Here is a 17,096-nt window from a genome sequence, read left to right on the forward strand (position 1 = left end):
TCAGTTTCACTTATTCCAATATAGCATGTCATTCCATCCAGAAGAATGCAGGTAAAGTGTATATGAACGCATCAGATCTATTCAAATGAACCCATTCAAATGTATATGAACCTGTTATAATTCTTACAATGGTAACAATACATGATAATAGTAACACTCATTGAGCCAAGCGCTCTGCTACACACTAGAAACACATTCCATTTGTTGTTCACAATAATCCCAAAAGGTCAGAACTATTACTACTTCCATTTTACAATTAAAGAACCAGACTCAAAGAAATCAAGTATCTTGCCCAATGAAGCTTGTAAATAGCTAGGAGAATCAATCATCCCTGTGTGCCCAGGATGTGAGACTGTTAGTGCTAAAATTGGGGAAGTCTCGGGCAAACCAGAATATGCTGGTCATCCTGTTAAGTGTCAGAGGGAGGACCTGAAAGCAGTGTCTGATGCCAGTACTTAAACTATGAAACACAATTCAATATCTGCTTGGTAAAGATTTCAGCTATCATATTGCAAACTCTTAATATGACAAAACTTTTCAGGGGCTCTGTCCTATTTCTCTGCCTTCATCTCACAGTCCCAGTGGCTTATCCGCTGCACTGGAGAATGTGTGTACCAGAGCATGATTCTTTACTTGCTTTCCTTTTCCTTTCTAACATTGTCCCATAACTGTCTCTCGGAAGTCAGTTTGCCTTCCTGGGATCGCTTTACTGGGGAGCTCTTTACTGGGTGTGCCCACCATGGGTGCCAAAAACCTAACTGCAAACGGTGATACTACACAGATCAACACATGACAATGTCTTCACATTTTTCTTAATGTAGAACTTTGTAAAAGACCAATGTTGCAGAGATCCCTGATTCACCTAATATCCATTTTTCCTTCTCTCATAAGAAGAGAATATTTACTAGGAGACATGGCTGCCCTGAGTCAAGACTACATCTCCCAGCCTCCTTTGCATGGCCATATAATTAAATTCTGGCCAATGGGATGTTAGCAAAGTGTCCAGTAATATCGTACAGGATGTTTCCTGAAGAGAGCTGGAATGCACTTTAAAGTTTAATCTGCCCTATTCGCATGAAGAGCAAAAATTATGTATACTATCTTTCCTAGGAACATAGAAATTGTTCCTCGGAAATCCAGGAACATAGAAATTCTTAATAATTTCTTTTGATAAAACAAAATACTACTCAATACATAAACAAGTCATGAAATTTAAACATATACAATACTTTAGTAAACAAAGGCAATGGTATGTCAATAGAAAAAAATAAACAAATGGTGGAAACTCGGAACCAATTTAAATACAGCGCATCGGGGTTCTATATCATTGCAGCAGTTTGTTTAAGAAAACCAAGTCAAAGTACAACTTTAATTGCTTGCCAGTAGAATAATACTGCTTTCTAAACGGGCTGACCTCTTTAATGAATTACCTTGCAGAATGCCTATGGCATGACAGAGATATAATATCACAAGTTCTTTCTTTCTTCCAAAGGATAAAACCTAAATTTATCAAAATATTAAAAAAGGAGTTGTTTTCTTGAAAATAATATTTTAAAATATATTTGTTTCTGAGTATACTACTATATATGCTCACTGTATAAATTTTAGGAAAGTGTAAAAAGCACCTATATATCAACCACTCTGAGATATTATTTTGGTGCATTCCTACACATATATACATGTGAGTGTATGTATGCATACACACCTATGTGTATATGTATGTGTATATATATATACACACATAGGTATGTATGTGATCCCCTATGTGAATTGACTTTTTTTTAATCAAAAAAGTCCTTATCACATCACCATATTCAATAAGAAGGATTCTATGGTACACTGCATACATTGCATATATATTTTTTGATTAAAAAAATGTCAATTCAAATAGGGGATCACAGAAAAATTACTATAAATAATTCAGTTTATAAAGTATAACTGTATAATTATTTGCCACTCTTGTGATATAGAAACAACTTATTAGAATTCCAGCTTCTTTCTCACTTAAGTCACATCCAAAATGTTTCACTCACAATTTCTTTTTTCTTTCTCCTTCTTCCTTTGTTTTTGACGGAAAGAAAAGTTAAAGACTTCAATAATCTGTATGAAAGGCTTTCATAGTTTCATTATTTTCCCCATGTATTTTGCCTCCACCTAATTCATTAATAATTTTTTTTAGTAACTCGACTTTACTGAAATTCTCCAAAGCATTAAAAATAATTTTCATAGAAATTAAATGTTTTTCCTGTGTATTTATTTACTGATTTATGTAATGTTAAATTATATATTACTATCGCAAAAATTTTTGGAAGCAATTTGGATACTGATAAGCTTAAATTTCTTTTCAAAAAGGAATAGAAGTGGGAAGATTTTTAGTACATATTGGACACCATCCAGGATGTTTTAGAGATGGAGCAGAGAGAATCAGTTAATCCAGCCAGCAGATCAGTTAGAAATCTCTTAAGAAAATTTATATACATTGAGGTTTATATCATAAATATATCAGAAACATGATTTTGATTGATACATAGTATTCCAATCTTTGAATACTTTGAAATTTACTTAATCTCACATCATTGGATATCACAGTGAAATGTTATGCATATATTTATTTTTTACTATTTTTAAGACATTTTTCCACAAATCTATTATAGTATAAGTAGATTTTCAAATTTTTGACCCACATATCCAAATTTCTTTCTTAAAATGTTTTAACAATTGACATTCCAAGAGTGATGTAGGAGAGTCTGCTTATCTCATAAGCAAACTCACTGAGATCACTTCGAAAATGAAAATAAAACAAAGCAAAACAAAAAAAGGAAGCAAACAAAAGTCCTTAACAGCTTGATATGCAAAGCATATTATCTTCATTTTAATTTGCATTTTAGCATTTAAAAATATGAGTAAAGATCTCAATTCATAAGACAAATAGATGGTGTTTGTGAGTGAGCATGAAGTCGCTCAGTCATGTCCAACTCTTTGCGACCCCATGGACTGTAGCCTACCAGGCTCCTCTGTCCATGGGATTTTCCAGGCAAGATTTCTGGAGTGGACTGCCATTTCCTTCTCCTCTCCAGGGGATCTTTCCAACACAGAGGTCAAACCCAGGTATCCCACATTGCAGGCGGATTCTTTACCAGCAGATTACAAAAAGCCAGGAAGCCAGTCTTTATTCTCATTTGGAGGAGACTAAATATAAACAGGCTTAAATATAGTTGGATTATGACAGATTTTCCATAAGGATTGTTAAAACCTGGAGAGAAGGCCAAGTAAGACTGTTAGAATCTTTTCATAAACAGGGCCCACATCTGTTTAGCAGCTTAAGTACTGGAGGCCCAGAAAGCCAAACATGAAACCTACCACCATCCTTTGCTGCTGCTGCTGCTGCTGCTAAGTTGCTTCAGTCGTGTCTGACTCTGTGCGACCCCATAGACAGCAGCCCACCAGGCTTCCCGGTCCCTGGGATTCTCCAGGCAAGGACACTGGAGTGGGTTGCCATTTCCTTCTCCAATGCATGAAAGTGAAAAGTGAAACTGAAGTCGCTCAGTCGTGTCTGACTCTTAGCGACCCCATGGACTGCAGCCTACCAGGCTCCTCCGCCCATGGAATTTTCCAGGCAAGAGTACTGGAGTGGGGTGCCATTGCCTTCTCCAACTACCATCCTTTATGGTTCTATTAATCTATTATATATGCCCATGTGCTGTTTTCCTTTATCTTCCTGTCTTCCTTCATGATGCAGCTGGGAAATGCTTATCTGTATAACGTAACAGTCAACTCTACTCCGTGTTGAAAATAAAAGTCTGCACAATTGCTTTTTGCTTAGCTTTTAATTTGCTAGTGTTCAGAGGATTTCCGATCTGAAATTGGTTTTCATTTCAAAAATACTGATTTAAAAAAAATGGTTGGTTTTTATTCTTTGCTTTCGTAGCTCATCTAGTTATTCGGTTGCAAAATGCAAATGTATTTTTCAGGCTTCAGTGCTAGGACAAACATTCTTAGAGACTTTCTGATTGAAGGGAAGTGTTGAGACATATCTCTTAAGGGTAGAAGTTTCTTGCATTTAGAGCTCCACAATTATTATGATACATTCTAACCAGTTCTGATGTGGTAAGTTTTAATATCCACAACTTAGTCTTTTTTGGCTATTGAAAAATGGAGCTAAACAAATAAGTCCTCTCACTTCTGAGTTACATGTCATTTACAAATTATATTTACTCATGTTCACATCAAATCAGTGTGATAAAGATAAAATAAGCTAGTCTTGGAGGAATAAAACCACCGTATGACCCAGCAGTCCCACTCCTAGGCATATATACCCTGAGGAAACCAAAATTGCAACGTTCATTGCAGCACTATTTACGATAGCTAGAACACAGAAGCAAGGTAGATGTCCATCGACAGATGAATGAATTAAGAAGTTGTGGTATATATACACAATAAATATTACTCAGTCATAAAAAGGAACACATTTGAGTCAATTCTAATGAGGTGGATGAACCTAGAACCTATTATACAGAGTGAAGTAAGTCAAAAAGGGAAAGATAAATATCATATACTAATTCATATATATGGAATCTAGAAAGATGGTACTGATGAATTTATTAGCAAGACAGCAGTGGAGAAACAGACATAGAGAATAGATTTACGGACATGGGGAGAGGAGAGGAGAAGGTGAGATGTATGGAGAGAGTAACATGGAAACTTACATTACCATATAAAATGGACAGCCAACAGGAATTTGCTGTGTATCTCAGGGAACTAAAACAGGGGCTCTGTGACAACCTAGAGGGGTGGGTTGGGGAGGAGATTCAAGAGGGAGGGGACATATGTACACCCATGGCTGATTAGTGTTGATGTTTGGCAGAAAACAACAAAATTCTGTAAAGCAATTATCCTTCAATTAAAAAGTAAATAAATTAAAAAATTAAGCCAGTCTTGGGAAAATAATGTCATAGTTCTTTTTCTTTTCAGTCATGCCATAATGCAGGAGAACTAAATGCTGTAAAAACACTCTCTTCATTATTACCACATGCTAGTCCTCACCCCGATTTTCACCCTGATTACTGGATTTTTTTTTGTTTGCGTGTGTATAACATACCAGGAGGACAAGGCTGACAACAAAACTGGTGCTCACGATACAGGCCTTCTTGGCAGGAGTTCGCTTCAGTAATATTCAATTTCAGCCCCTCAGAGTTGATACCAGCCATGTGGGCATTTTCACCTTTAGACAATGGCCCAGAAACAGAGATAAATATCTATAAAAGAAAAGCATGAAGAGAATTTTACTGACTTCTGATCTAAGCAACGTGGTAAAAAAGGTGTTAACTCACCCCAAACGGCTGTATTTTATTTGCTGCACACAGATCGACATAGGCTCCATCCTTCCACTGACCCATCTCCAAAAAAGGAGCAGGTCAACCGCATAACAGTCCAAACCTCGGGTTCTCCAAACCACCTGAGAAACAGCATCACAGATGGTAGCTCAAGGGACAACGTAGCAGACTGGGAAAATACATGGAATTTCAAAACAACTGTGGCTTGAATCCTAGCTCTGCGGTCGACATTGACTTTAGGCAAGTTAGATAACCTCAGGGATCCTCAAGGTCCTGATCTGTGAGTGACAACAGCAGTTTCTGTCTCGAAGCGCTGAGGATAAAAAGTGGTAATTTCTCCCAAACCTGGTACTTAGCGTACAGCATGTTCTATTTCTTCCTTTTTTATATATAGTGACAGAATAGTCAGTGCTGATGAACTCCTTCCTGGTTAACCAGCACTAATAGGTGACTCAGTAAATAATCTGCCAACAGTGCAGAAGACTTAAGGTCAATCCCCGGGTGGGGAAGATCTGCTGGAGGAGGAAATGGCAACCCACTCTTGCCTGGAGAATCACGGACATAAGAGCCTGGTGGCTTTCACAATAAATCCAACAGGATTTTTTTCACTTTTATTCAGGAAAAATGAACTTCTTTTAATATTGGTTCCTTTGTTTGGGAGACAAAATCCATAAGGGACACTGTGTCAAATTTATCTTAGTCAGTTGTAGGCTTGAGTTCCTCAGAAAAATGAGCTCCTAAAATGTATAGAAACATTTGGGGTTAATGTCTGTTTGATCCCTTTCTCAGGTTTTCTAAACATTTATTGTTTGTCTCTCTAAACACAAATTTAAATAATCTTTCCTTCTGTGTGGAATATGTAAATTCATTGCCAAGCATCACAATTTTTTAAACTACTAGTTCTGAGGGTTTTTTCCCTCAAGGTCATTTTTCACATTTTTCATGGCATACATTATTTTTTCTACTTCATGGCATGTTCTGGGTTAAGGGAACTAAATATTCTTTGTGTATAAATCACTGTCACAGGAGTCCCCAAATCTTCCCTTTTAGCCTTTCCCCCTTTGTCACCAAAGCCTGCATTGCCAAGTCACAATATACCATGGGACCTCCAAGGAAGGAAGGATGAAGGAGCTGTGGTTGCCATCTTTTCCTTCTGGGATGGCTGATTTAAAAATGCATTTCCAGGGACTTCCTGGTAGTCCAGTGCTTAAGAATCCACCTTGCAATGCAGAAGACATGGATTCGATCCCTGGTTGGAGAAACTAAGATCCCACATGCCATGGAGAAACTAAGCCCATGTGCCACAATTACTGAAGCCCACAAGCTCTGGAGCCCACATACTATAACTAGAGAGAGTCTGTGTGCAGCAGCAAAGATTCACATGTTGCAACTAAGTCCCAGCCCAGGCAAAGAAAGACAGGAAGAAAAATATTTTAAAAATAAATTAAAAAGCAAAAATCTTGTCTAAGTCACCTTACTCATATTACAGTGTTTTTCCTGCTACACCCAACTCACCATAAAATGTAGCTTACTTTTTCTATGTCAACAATTCTATTTAAAGAATAACTGGAACTGGTAAACAGATCAGAGGAATTATGCCTCAGTGTGCTGGCTTCACTATCAAACCACTGCCTTTACAACCCAACAGACATTTCTTTAGCACCTACTCTGTGAATACAGAGATGCGTAACACTGATTATAATAGAAATTATAATTATATTATATATAATATATAAATTATAATTATATGTGTAACACTGTTTATAATCAAAAATGAATTTTAAGTTTCCAAAAGCAGACTTGCACAGGGGCGTGTTATTTGTAATATATTAATCATTTGGGAATTTTTTAATTTCTTAACATTATATTTGCCTGACTTTTACTTTTTAAAACACATTTGAATCTATGGTCTTTGTCTAAAGCAGCTCTGAACTAAAGATATTTATCAGTATCAATTTCTCTTTTCAAGATGACAATTCCTCAACCAATTCTTACCTTCTCTACAGAAGATCATCCTCTTAATATTAGTCCCTCTTCTAAATCATAGAATCATAGCTAATGAACAGTAACTGAATTGAACACTTTAGGAAATAATGTGATTGAAATCACACCAAAGCTTTCACTGTTAAGATGGGAAGGGCTTTCAAATGAAAATCACCCATGTTTTAGGATCTTTATTCTATCACAAACTTTGCTCTATGTGACAGTCAGGAATTAAATATACTAACCATATAACATTCCAGACATTGCCAGCACATGAAAATTCTTGCACAAATTAACAGGTTTCTGTAGCTAGAAGAAATCAGTAAGCCCCTTCTAAAACAGATAATGGAAAACTGAATCTAAGCAACCAAACTGCGTAGGAGCAATTCTTTCTGTTATCAGCCACCTCAAGGCCTGGAAAGAGGGAGTTAACAGTGAGATACTACTTGCTCTCTTCTTTCAATTCTGGTTTCTCATCTCACCAGAAAATGAACAAAATGCCACACATTCAAACTCAAAGAGATTTGAGTCAAAATTGGACTAGTTAAAACTGACAATTTAAAGGTGTTCAAAATTGATACACAGTAGAGTGTGTGTGTGTGTGTGTGTGTGTGTACCCTACAGCTATAGGGCCCATCTTCCTTGGTATACTAATTTCATTCAGTAATCATGTGACAATATTATAAGCAGGTCCACAATTCCTGGTTTAAATGATCGAGTGCTCAGAGGAGCAGCACATTTTATATGTATGAATTGTTATATTAGCGTTATTTCTAAAAACACTGTGCATTTACTCAACTTTCTGGAACTGTCTGAAAGAAATGTACTTGCTAATACATTTCGTTTTAGTGTTGAAGTTTTTGACTGGAAATCAAAAGTCACTGTCCAAAATACATTCAGAATTTGAGAAATGTGAATCTTGGAGTAGAACAGTGAAAGACATATATATCATTGGCCATGAAGCAGACACCGGCACCAAACTCACTTCATATCTGATCACACCAGCTTCAGAGAGTTCAATTTCTGGAAACATTTCCTACTTACTTCAGCATCAAAGAATTATGTCAAGTATTAAAAAAAAAAGATGTGTCTAAAGAGCATATTCTGTTACATGATTCGATGTAAACAGTTTCCACACAGCTTGCATTTTTTAAAGTTTTTATATTAGCTCAAGTTTGCAGTATGCAAAGATTTAACCCAAACTTTCCTGGCAGAAACTGGGGTGTTTTTAATTGCGACAAGGCAGGAAACCCACAAAGAACTAAATGATCAGAATGCTAAAAAATTGTTTTTCAAAAAAGCTGAAAAGGCCAGAAAATTAGTTCAAGATTTGAAAAGCAGAAAAACTAAGGAAAATGATAACCAAATGGGGAAAAAAGGAATAAAACTAACCATCATAACAAAGATTAAAAAGTCGAAAGGACCTCAGTTTTAGATTCTGCTGGGAATAATCTTAGCTGATACATTAATCAATTATTTAAATGAGCAAATACTTTGCTGAGTACCTTTGCTGCTGTTTAGTCACTCAGCATATCCAGTTGTTCGTGATCCCATGGATCCTCTGTCCATGGGATTTCCCAGGCAAGAATACTGGAGTGGGCTGCCATTTCCTTCTCCAGTTGAGTGCCTGCTATGCGCCAGACAGACTCTGGGAACAGAGCAGTATACAGATAAAGACTCAGCTCTTACAGCATTTATATGTAAATGAAGTTATTGGTCAGGCTTCTCAAGAAAAACAGGCTCAGTACTGAGTGTGTGTGTGTGTGTGTGTGTGTGTGTGTGTATGAAGAAAGAGAGACTGATTGATTTTCAGGAATTGGCTCACACAACTGTAAAGGCTTGGCAAGTCCAGATTCTGCTGGTGGGGTAGGTCAGTATGTTGGAGAGTCAGAGGAGAGTAGCAGCTGAACTTCAAAGGTAGTCTGGCAGAATTCTTTCTTCCTTGGGGGGGGGTCTCAGTCTTCGTTCTACTGAGGCCTTCAACTGATTGAATGAGACCCATACACATTACAGAAGGTATCTAATTTACTCAAAGTTTAGCACTTTAAATGTTCAACTCATACAAAGCAAACAAACAAAACCTTCACAGAAATATCCAGAGTACTGTTTGAACAAATATCTGGGTGCCATGGTCCAGTCATGTAGACAAATAATATTAGGCATCACACGGAGGGAAATGATGAAGAAACAAAGAAATAGGCAACATAACCAGGAGGAATGAGGACTATTTAAAGGAATAAGGCAAGCTTAGGGGGCATGGAGAATTTGAGGTGTGAGGCAGTGCTAAAGTTGTCTGTGAAGGCCACTGAATAAGAAAACTGACTTGTTGCAAGTAGATGATTAGCTGAAAAGGGCTTTCCAGGCAAGTCACACCCAGAGCAACTTGGCTTAGCCCAAATGGGGACATACCTGAGGTCCTCAGAAAAATATTATTACCAGTTAGCTATTAACAGAAATAAAGATCAATGTCTCCTGAACCACACAGGTAATTAACATGTTGACTATTGAAGACTTAGTGCATGGGATCACACAGCCAATCATAACCACAGACGCTGCAATCTTGTAGAATCCTGAAACATCAGAGCAGAAGGGGACCATGTAACCATCTGCTCCACTTCCACACAGATTTAAAAAGTGGATCTTCTTGAGTCTTTCCTTATCTACAAGATTTTAATGTTTTCTGCAAATCAGAAAATTTCTTATGAAATGATGAAGAAAGGTAAGGTTTGTTATTTAGCATGCCCAGTAGATGCTTTAACAGCATAAAGCCTAAAACCTGGTGAAATTCATTTTGAGAAATGGCACGTAAAAATATTACAATCTCTTAAATTCAGAATCTTGAGAGTTCTGTTAATGAAGTGGCAACTCATATCTAGCATCCTAAGTGAGGAGAATATTATGACCAAAATGTCATTCGGTCGAATGGATAGAGTCCCGAATCATTCATGAAAGTGTTGTCAGGAAACCAAACCCCAGAGTCATTTACCTATTCTCCCTTGACATTTGCCTGGCGTTTTATGAAGTTCATTCATATACATCACCTCAGTTCAGTTCAGTTCAGTAGCTCAGTTGTGTCCAACTCTTTGCGACCCCATGAATTGCAGCACACCAGGCTTCCCTGTCCATCACCAACTCCCGGAGTTCACTCAGACTCACATCCATCGAGTCAGTGATGCCATCCAGCCATCTCATCCTATGTCATGCCTTTCTCCTCCTGCCCCCAATCCCTCCCAGCATCAGAGTCTTTTCTAATGAGTCAATTCTTTGCATGAGGTGGCCAAAGCACTGGAGTTTCAGCTTTAGCATCATTCCTTCCAAAAATCACCTCATGGTCACCACAATAAACCTAGACATGAGGAATTATTACTTTCTTATTTTATAGCTGAGGAAGCTGAACAGAGTATGTGAAATGACTCATTGGATAATCCCCGTTAGGACAGGCTAAGGGAAGACTCGGCACCTCTGGCGCAAATCTGGACTCTGGTTCTGGTTTATAAATCAGTTTCTTAATCGCTTTCTCCATTTATGCATGCAAACAATGCAGTCTGTTTTCAGACAATTGTGGGCAAGATGGCTGAGTGTTAATTTTACAATGAACCTTCAAAGCAAATGCATGTTGAGGGTGGAGGAAGTCAGCAGGAACTTTCTGAAAACCAGAAGTCCGTCCCAAGCCCTCTAGTCTGGGAAAACTGTGGCAGGGCTATCCAGGCTGGGATTCTGGCTGGCAGGGAAGGGGAAACTTCCTAGCCCTGATCTGCATCTTGAAAAGAAGGGGAGTTTGGGTTTCCCTTCCTCCCATCTGGGTGCTGAGTTTCTGAGCACAGCCATCAAAGGCACTGTGAGTCTCTTGTGGGTGCGGGGATTTGCAATGAATAGCTGGGAACCAGGAGTCCTCCTAGCCTATCATTGATCTTTGCATTTGCTCCCTTTGAAAGTCTCAAAAACAGGCTGACATGAGAGTCTGTCTCTTGTATCAGATGACGGTTGACTTTATATTAATTAATTGTATCATATGATGGATCACTTTTCATAGCCAACTGGGTTACTACATAGAAGAAACAAAGCAGGAAGGGCCAGATCCAGAAATCGACAACCACCCTTGAGGCATATCACTCCCCTTTGACAAGCTCACCATGCTTTCCCAGGAATTGTAAACATTCAAGATCTAACATGGCAATCACAAATAGAGTAGCCTCACAGTGACTGAACTAAACAAACTACTGGAAGGAACTGAGAATCCCATTAGGGTTACTTCAAAGAATCAGTGTGGCAGTAGCCCTTAGAGATGAGCCAGGGTTTGAAAAGGAAGTTTAAAAAAAAAAAATCACCTTTTTTTCTGTTCTCAGTGAAGTTCAAAGCAACAGGAAAAGAATTTGTAAAAGCAGAGGAAAAAAAAAAAAAAAAGGTGTCTGAAGGTGAAAAATGGCAGTCCTTCAAATGACAAGAGTAAGAAGACAGATGCTTAGAATGGTCAGTGAGAATTTTTGATACTGACCACATACTTCAGACTGACTACAAGCTCTCCAGTAATCACTGGGAAGAGTTTTAGAACCCAAGCCCTTCATCTGTTAGAGGCAGCTATGCCCCAAACTGGCGGTCGGGTCTGGATCAAGAGAGTCAGTCTCTTTAGGCTGAGTTGTCTCTCCCTCACCTCCAAATTCTTCTGTTGAAGTCTTAACCCCAGTAACCCAGAATGTCACCACATTTACAGACAGGGTCTTTAAAGAGGAAATCAAAATGAGGTCATTGGGTGCACCCTAATCCAATATGACTGGTGTCCCTCTCAGAGGAGGAAATTTGGGCACAGAGACAAGGGGAAGAGGATATGAGGACACAGGAAGAAGGGCATTCATGAGCCAAGGAGAGAAGCATGGAACAGATCGTTACCTCGGGGTTTTCAGGAGCCAAACTTGTCGACATCTTGATCTCAGACGTCTAGGCTCCAGAACTGAGAGAAAATACATTTCTGTTGTTTAAGCCACCCAGTTACAGCAGCCACAGGAAATGAGTACCTATCGGCCCACACCACCATCTTCTGATTCCCTCAGAGTCTAGATTTGAGGGAGGTCCGTGGTACACACACATTTGGGAATCCCTCGCAGCTGAGCATTAGGATTTCCCATCTTCAACCATCACTGTGCTAAACGGACTAGAGACTGAAAATGGTCTTCAGAACTGGAATCCTCAGGGGCCAGGAGGAACCTGAACTTCCCAGTCTTACAGACCTCCACTAGGAAGTTGAAATCTCACTGGCCCCTCCTGTCCAGGGCACAACTGTAGCAACACATGAGTACTGGTCATTCCCTTTTCAGACTTTTAGTTACTGATCAACACTTTAGGAAAAAGAACTTCTAACAAACCATTAATAGTCCACCATTTCTGACTGTTCAATGCATCTCTATTTGTATAGAAAGTGAGATAATATTAATAGTGATGGTATTTTGTAGTAGGTACATTATTGAAAAACTGAAATAAAAACAAGTATTCTAAATTTTCTAAACATAGAAACATTTCAGTATTAAAGAGATAAGTGAAGATTTCTTTCGCTCTTATTTTTTGTGTGTAAATAAAAACACACAAGGTAATCTTATTCCAGTAAGGTCTTCATTCTTTCTTAAGGCTGGTTTCTGGGAAGACCAGGAGAAAAATAGCAAGGTCAGTAGAGTAAGTGATTGGTTAGACTCCTGACTGAATCAAGTCGTAAATAAAATAAAATGAAACCTAGAGAATTCCATTTGGGATTAGATTTGGGGTTTTGTGCTAGAGTTAGAAAAACTGTCCTCAAAACCCTGAAAAACATTAGAATCATGTAGTGATGGTTTTCCCAATGGCTCAGCAGGTAAAGAATCCGCCTGAAATGCAGGAGACACAGAGATGCAGGTTCGATCCGTGGGTCAGGAGGATCCCCTGTAGAAGGATATGGAGACCCACTCCAGTATTCTTGCCTGGGAAATCCCAAGGACAGAGGAGCCTGGTAGGCTACAGTCCATGGGGTCACAAAGAGTTGGACAAAACTGAGCACACACATACACAGTGATACATTAAAAATATGAAATGCTTCGGTCCCAGCACAGACCTACAGAATCAGGATCTCTGAGAATGGGGCCTCCTCATGATTATGCTCAACCTTGTTTTTTAATATCTAATAACCCTGGTTATTTTGCTGCTGCTCGCAGCTGAAGACCTGGGAAGGTCTTTAGGGCTGGAGGAAGCGAAATCTGAGGTTAGCAGATGAGTACATTTACATGTGAGAAGAGTATTACAGACCAACAGCCTCTGTGCTCTGCACTTGCCAATTAGAATTTGACTTTTCATGGAGAAATAACGACCCTTCTAAAACTAAGCCTGAACGGAAGAGAAGTCATCTTTGGTGGAGGAAATGGGAAGATTACCAAGTCCTAAACTAGAGCCCAAGAATTCTCAAATGCCCAGAAGGGTCACAAGAGTAAAGCATCCAGGTGGAACAGACAACAAAGTTCAGGCAGGGCTGTGAAAATGGAGAGGTGCGCTTGGACCCAAGGGGCAGCCTTCTAATCCAGGAGGGTGGGGACCAGGTGGCATGTGGGTCCAGACCTTTCATTTTTCAAGAGAAACCAAAATCCTCCAACGTTTAAATGGGGCAACTAATATTAAAAATACATACCTGCCTATATACATTCTGCATGTGTCAAGGCAGTGCAGCAGAGACATAACACAGTCTGGGGCGGGGATTTCCTTGTGGTCCAGTGGCTAAGACTACATGCTCCCAATGCAAGGGGCCTGGGTTGGATCCTCAGTTCGATCCTTGGTCAGGGAACTAGATCCCACATGCTCCAAATAAAGATCTTGCATGCTGCAGCTAAGACCCAGTGCAGCCAAATAAATAAATATTAAAAAACAAGAACATAGTCTGGGGCAATGTAAGCCCAATTTTTGAAATCACGCCTAAGACAGACATTCATATGAAAAAACAGTCCATTAGGTACAAGGATCCTTTTGTGAAGATGGCTAAAAACCAAAGCTCAAACCTCAGCGAGGGGTGGGAACATTATACCACATGTTCTGAGTTCATTTTCTCTCTCTCTATCTCTCTCTCTTTTTTCCAAGATCTTTGATGTCAGAAATCAAAAGTATTGACGTTTCTCACAGGTTATATTTTTATGGTGTCCCAGAACACAGAAGTGACTAAATCTACAATGCAGCATCACTCGACTATAAGACAGCCTGACATTAATGACTTCAAAAAAAAGTTTATTCTAATTTCCCAAGTTTATCCCAGTTCACAGCTTAACAATACCTACATATAGTAGGTTTGCTTGCTTTGCTGGGCAGAGTACATCTGCTGAATGAGTTTGTAGTCAGACTGCTAATTTATAAGACTAGCCTTAATCAAAATGCATAATTTCATACAAAAGTTACTATCACCCCTCACTTAGTGGGTCTCTAGCCAGGTGTCCAGTAGAGCAATAGCTGCTGTTTCTAACTGGCCCACAGATGGGGATGGCTCAGTTGCGCAAAAGCTCATTCCAAATCAAGAAGGGAACTGTGATCAAAGAGGAGAACCAGCCCATTTCCTTCTGAGGAAGGTGAAGTTAACAGTCTTATAATGATCAACTTTCTAATTCGAGTCTTACTACTCATACTCTCACATCAAAGAAAATAAAAGTAGGCAAGTACATTTGAATTATTTGTTCCTATTTAAGACTGAATGGAAGATACTCAATTGGTGTTAGGGATCCAATTACATACAAAGCAAAAGATACACTACTTTATTTCACTTTTGTTTATTTATTTACTCATTTTATGTATTTCATTTAAAAGCAAAGGTCTTCTGGGAAATGAAAGGACTTATTAAGTAGTTAAATGCTGTTTTCCCACTTTTGTAAATAGATACACACACATAGCAAAAAGAATACACTACTGTCCATTAAGGTACTTACAATGATTCTGCAAATAATTTTTTGGTAGCAAGCTATACATGTTATTACCTTTATGTTATTACTTTTCATCGTAAGTCAATAAATCTTTAGTACCTATTACAAAACATGTGCTCATTTAAGGGACTTTTGGAACCCAAGATAATTTACCAAAATGTACTTAACTCATTAGGGGTTTTCAAGTGGGGGATTTCCTTATTCAGGTTTTTGATCATCTCTTAGAAAGTGATTACTCCTTAGCAGCTGTGGTGTAGTGCTAGTAGCCTTCAGAGAGGTTCCTTTGAAATGCTGACACTTCCACTCTTAGGAACTATTTAGAGGTAAATTACTTGTTTAGTATTCCAAAGAAACTTACTTAGAGACAACATCAAAATCTTGAGTCCTCTTTGCCTCTATCTCACTTTTCTCCTTCTATAAACTCAGTGCAAGAATAAAAACTGCTTTGCTAAATTAAACTCCAGTTTTGCCACTAAGGGTGGTAATTGTATTATGGAGATAGACAATAGAAGAGTTTTCATTCAGCTAATTGAAGCTAGCGGTGAAGGCCCTGAGGATCTTCACATATCAATTACATTTTTGCCTCCCAATCTTGCCATCTTTTATCAATGTGTGTTTTTACATGCTGGTTGTTAATGTTTTAAATTACATTTCATAATATTATTTAATTCAAAAGAATTTTCAAGTCCGCCATGAGATAAGGAAAACCTGCGAAAAACAACAATAAATAGAAACACACCACAACCTATTTCTTGCTTCTTAGCCTTGTTTATGGAAAAATTATTAAATTACAAATTAAATGACTGTCCTTTACTTTCTCCTCAAAGCTCTCCTGTATGGTTATTTTAAATACACTTTTTCAGCTGCCCTCTCCTTTCCCTTGCCCATAATTTTGAAAACTCCAAGAAATAAAGGACAGGAAAATGGCTATCTAGTAATTGCCTAACCATAGACCTAAAGAGTACAAAACAAAAGCTATCAGAACTATGTGGTATTACAAGTAGCAGCATCAGTACTCACAGCTATTTCTCACACAAATTTCTAAAGTAACTATGCCTTTTCTTCTGTATCCAAACAACACCCAGAATCCAAGAGAGAGAAAACTAACTTCAACAGGGAAGAAAGAAGGAAAGAGGTAAAGGATGGGATATTTGCTGATGATAGACCACACTCGAGATGAACGGACCAGAGAAAGAAAGAGGAAAAAAGACAGCATGGTCGCTCCCTCCCATCCACTTCCAGTCCACTGACATGACTGAACCAAATGTGCTTCTGTGTTCCACGTAGTTAGCACTCACGTCCCAGTTTAACTGGTTTAATTTATTTGCGACTAGTAATTAAGCCCCACTAAATGCGAGGTCATAAAAGCAAGCATTTTCTGGAGACACACAAGGTGACATAATGGTGTGGAAACTTCTCTAAGAACAGAGGTGTGATGCTGGGCCCGTGATGGGGGCAGGGCAGGATTCTGGGTAACTAAACTGAAGAGCCATATTAGAAAAGGGAAATAGAAGATATACTACAAAATGTAAACAGCACTATCTAGGTGATAGTTATATCAGATTTTTTTCTTTCTACACATCTGTATTAACACATTTTATTCAATAAACATTCACTTCGGAGGTTCTATATCATACAACAATAATAAATGTTTAATATATATCATAGCTATTATAATCTGCATATACAAATAAATGTAAATAAATCTGTATTTGCACATATGTGTGTATGAATACGTGTGCATTCTTTCAGAAAAGCAGTTTCCTTGGTGTTTTAAACAGGCACCCCTGGTAGAGACACTATAGCAAAAGTAAAGTGTAGCTCTGGGCTTTGATAATTTTGCTATACTAGTTGGAATTGTTGTTCC

General features: G+C 38.4%; 1 protein-coding gene across 4 annotated transcripts in view; it reads right to left on the reverse strand.

Annotated features, from left to right (window-relative positions):
• Positions 1–17,096, reverse strand: part of FAS (Fas cell surface death receptor) — a 66,099-nt gene that overhangs the window by 47,241 nt on the left and 1,762 nt on the right. For all 4 annotated transcript variants that reach the window (XM_070363797.1, XM_070363799.1, XM_070363798.1 and 1 more), the window contains exon 2: positions 5,099–5,255. In XM_070363797.1, coding sequence (XP_070219898.1) covers positions 5,099–5,255 — 157 coding nt within the window. The remainder of the gene's footprint in view (positions 1–5,098; positions 5,256–17,096) is intronic.

Source organism: Bos mutus, chromosome 26 (assembly GCF_027580195.1).
Source record: "Bos mutus isolate GX-2022 chromosome 26, NWIPB_WYAK_1.1, whole genome shotgun sequence".
In the NCBI taxonomy this organism is placed as follows: domain Eukaryota; kingdom Metazoa; phylum Chordata; class Mammalia; order Artiodactyla; family Bovidae; genus Bos; species Bos mutus.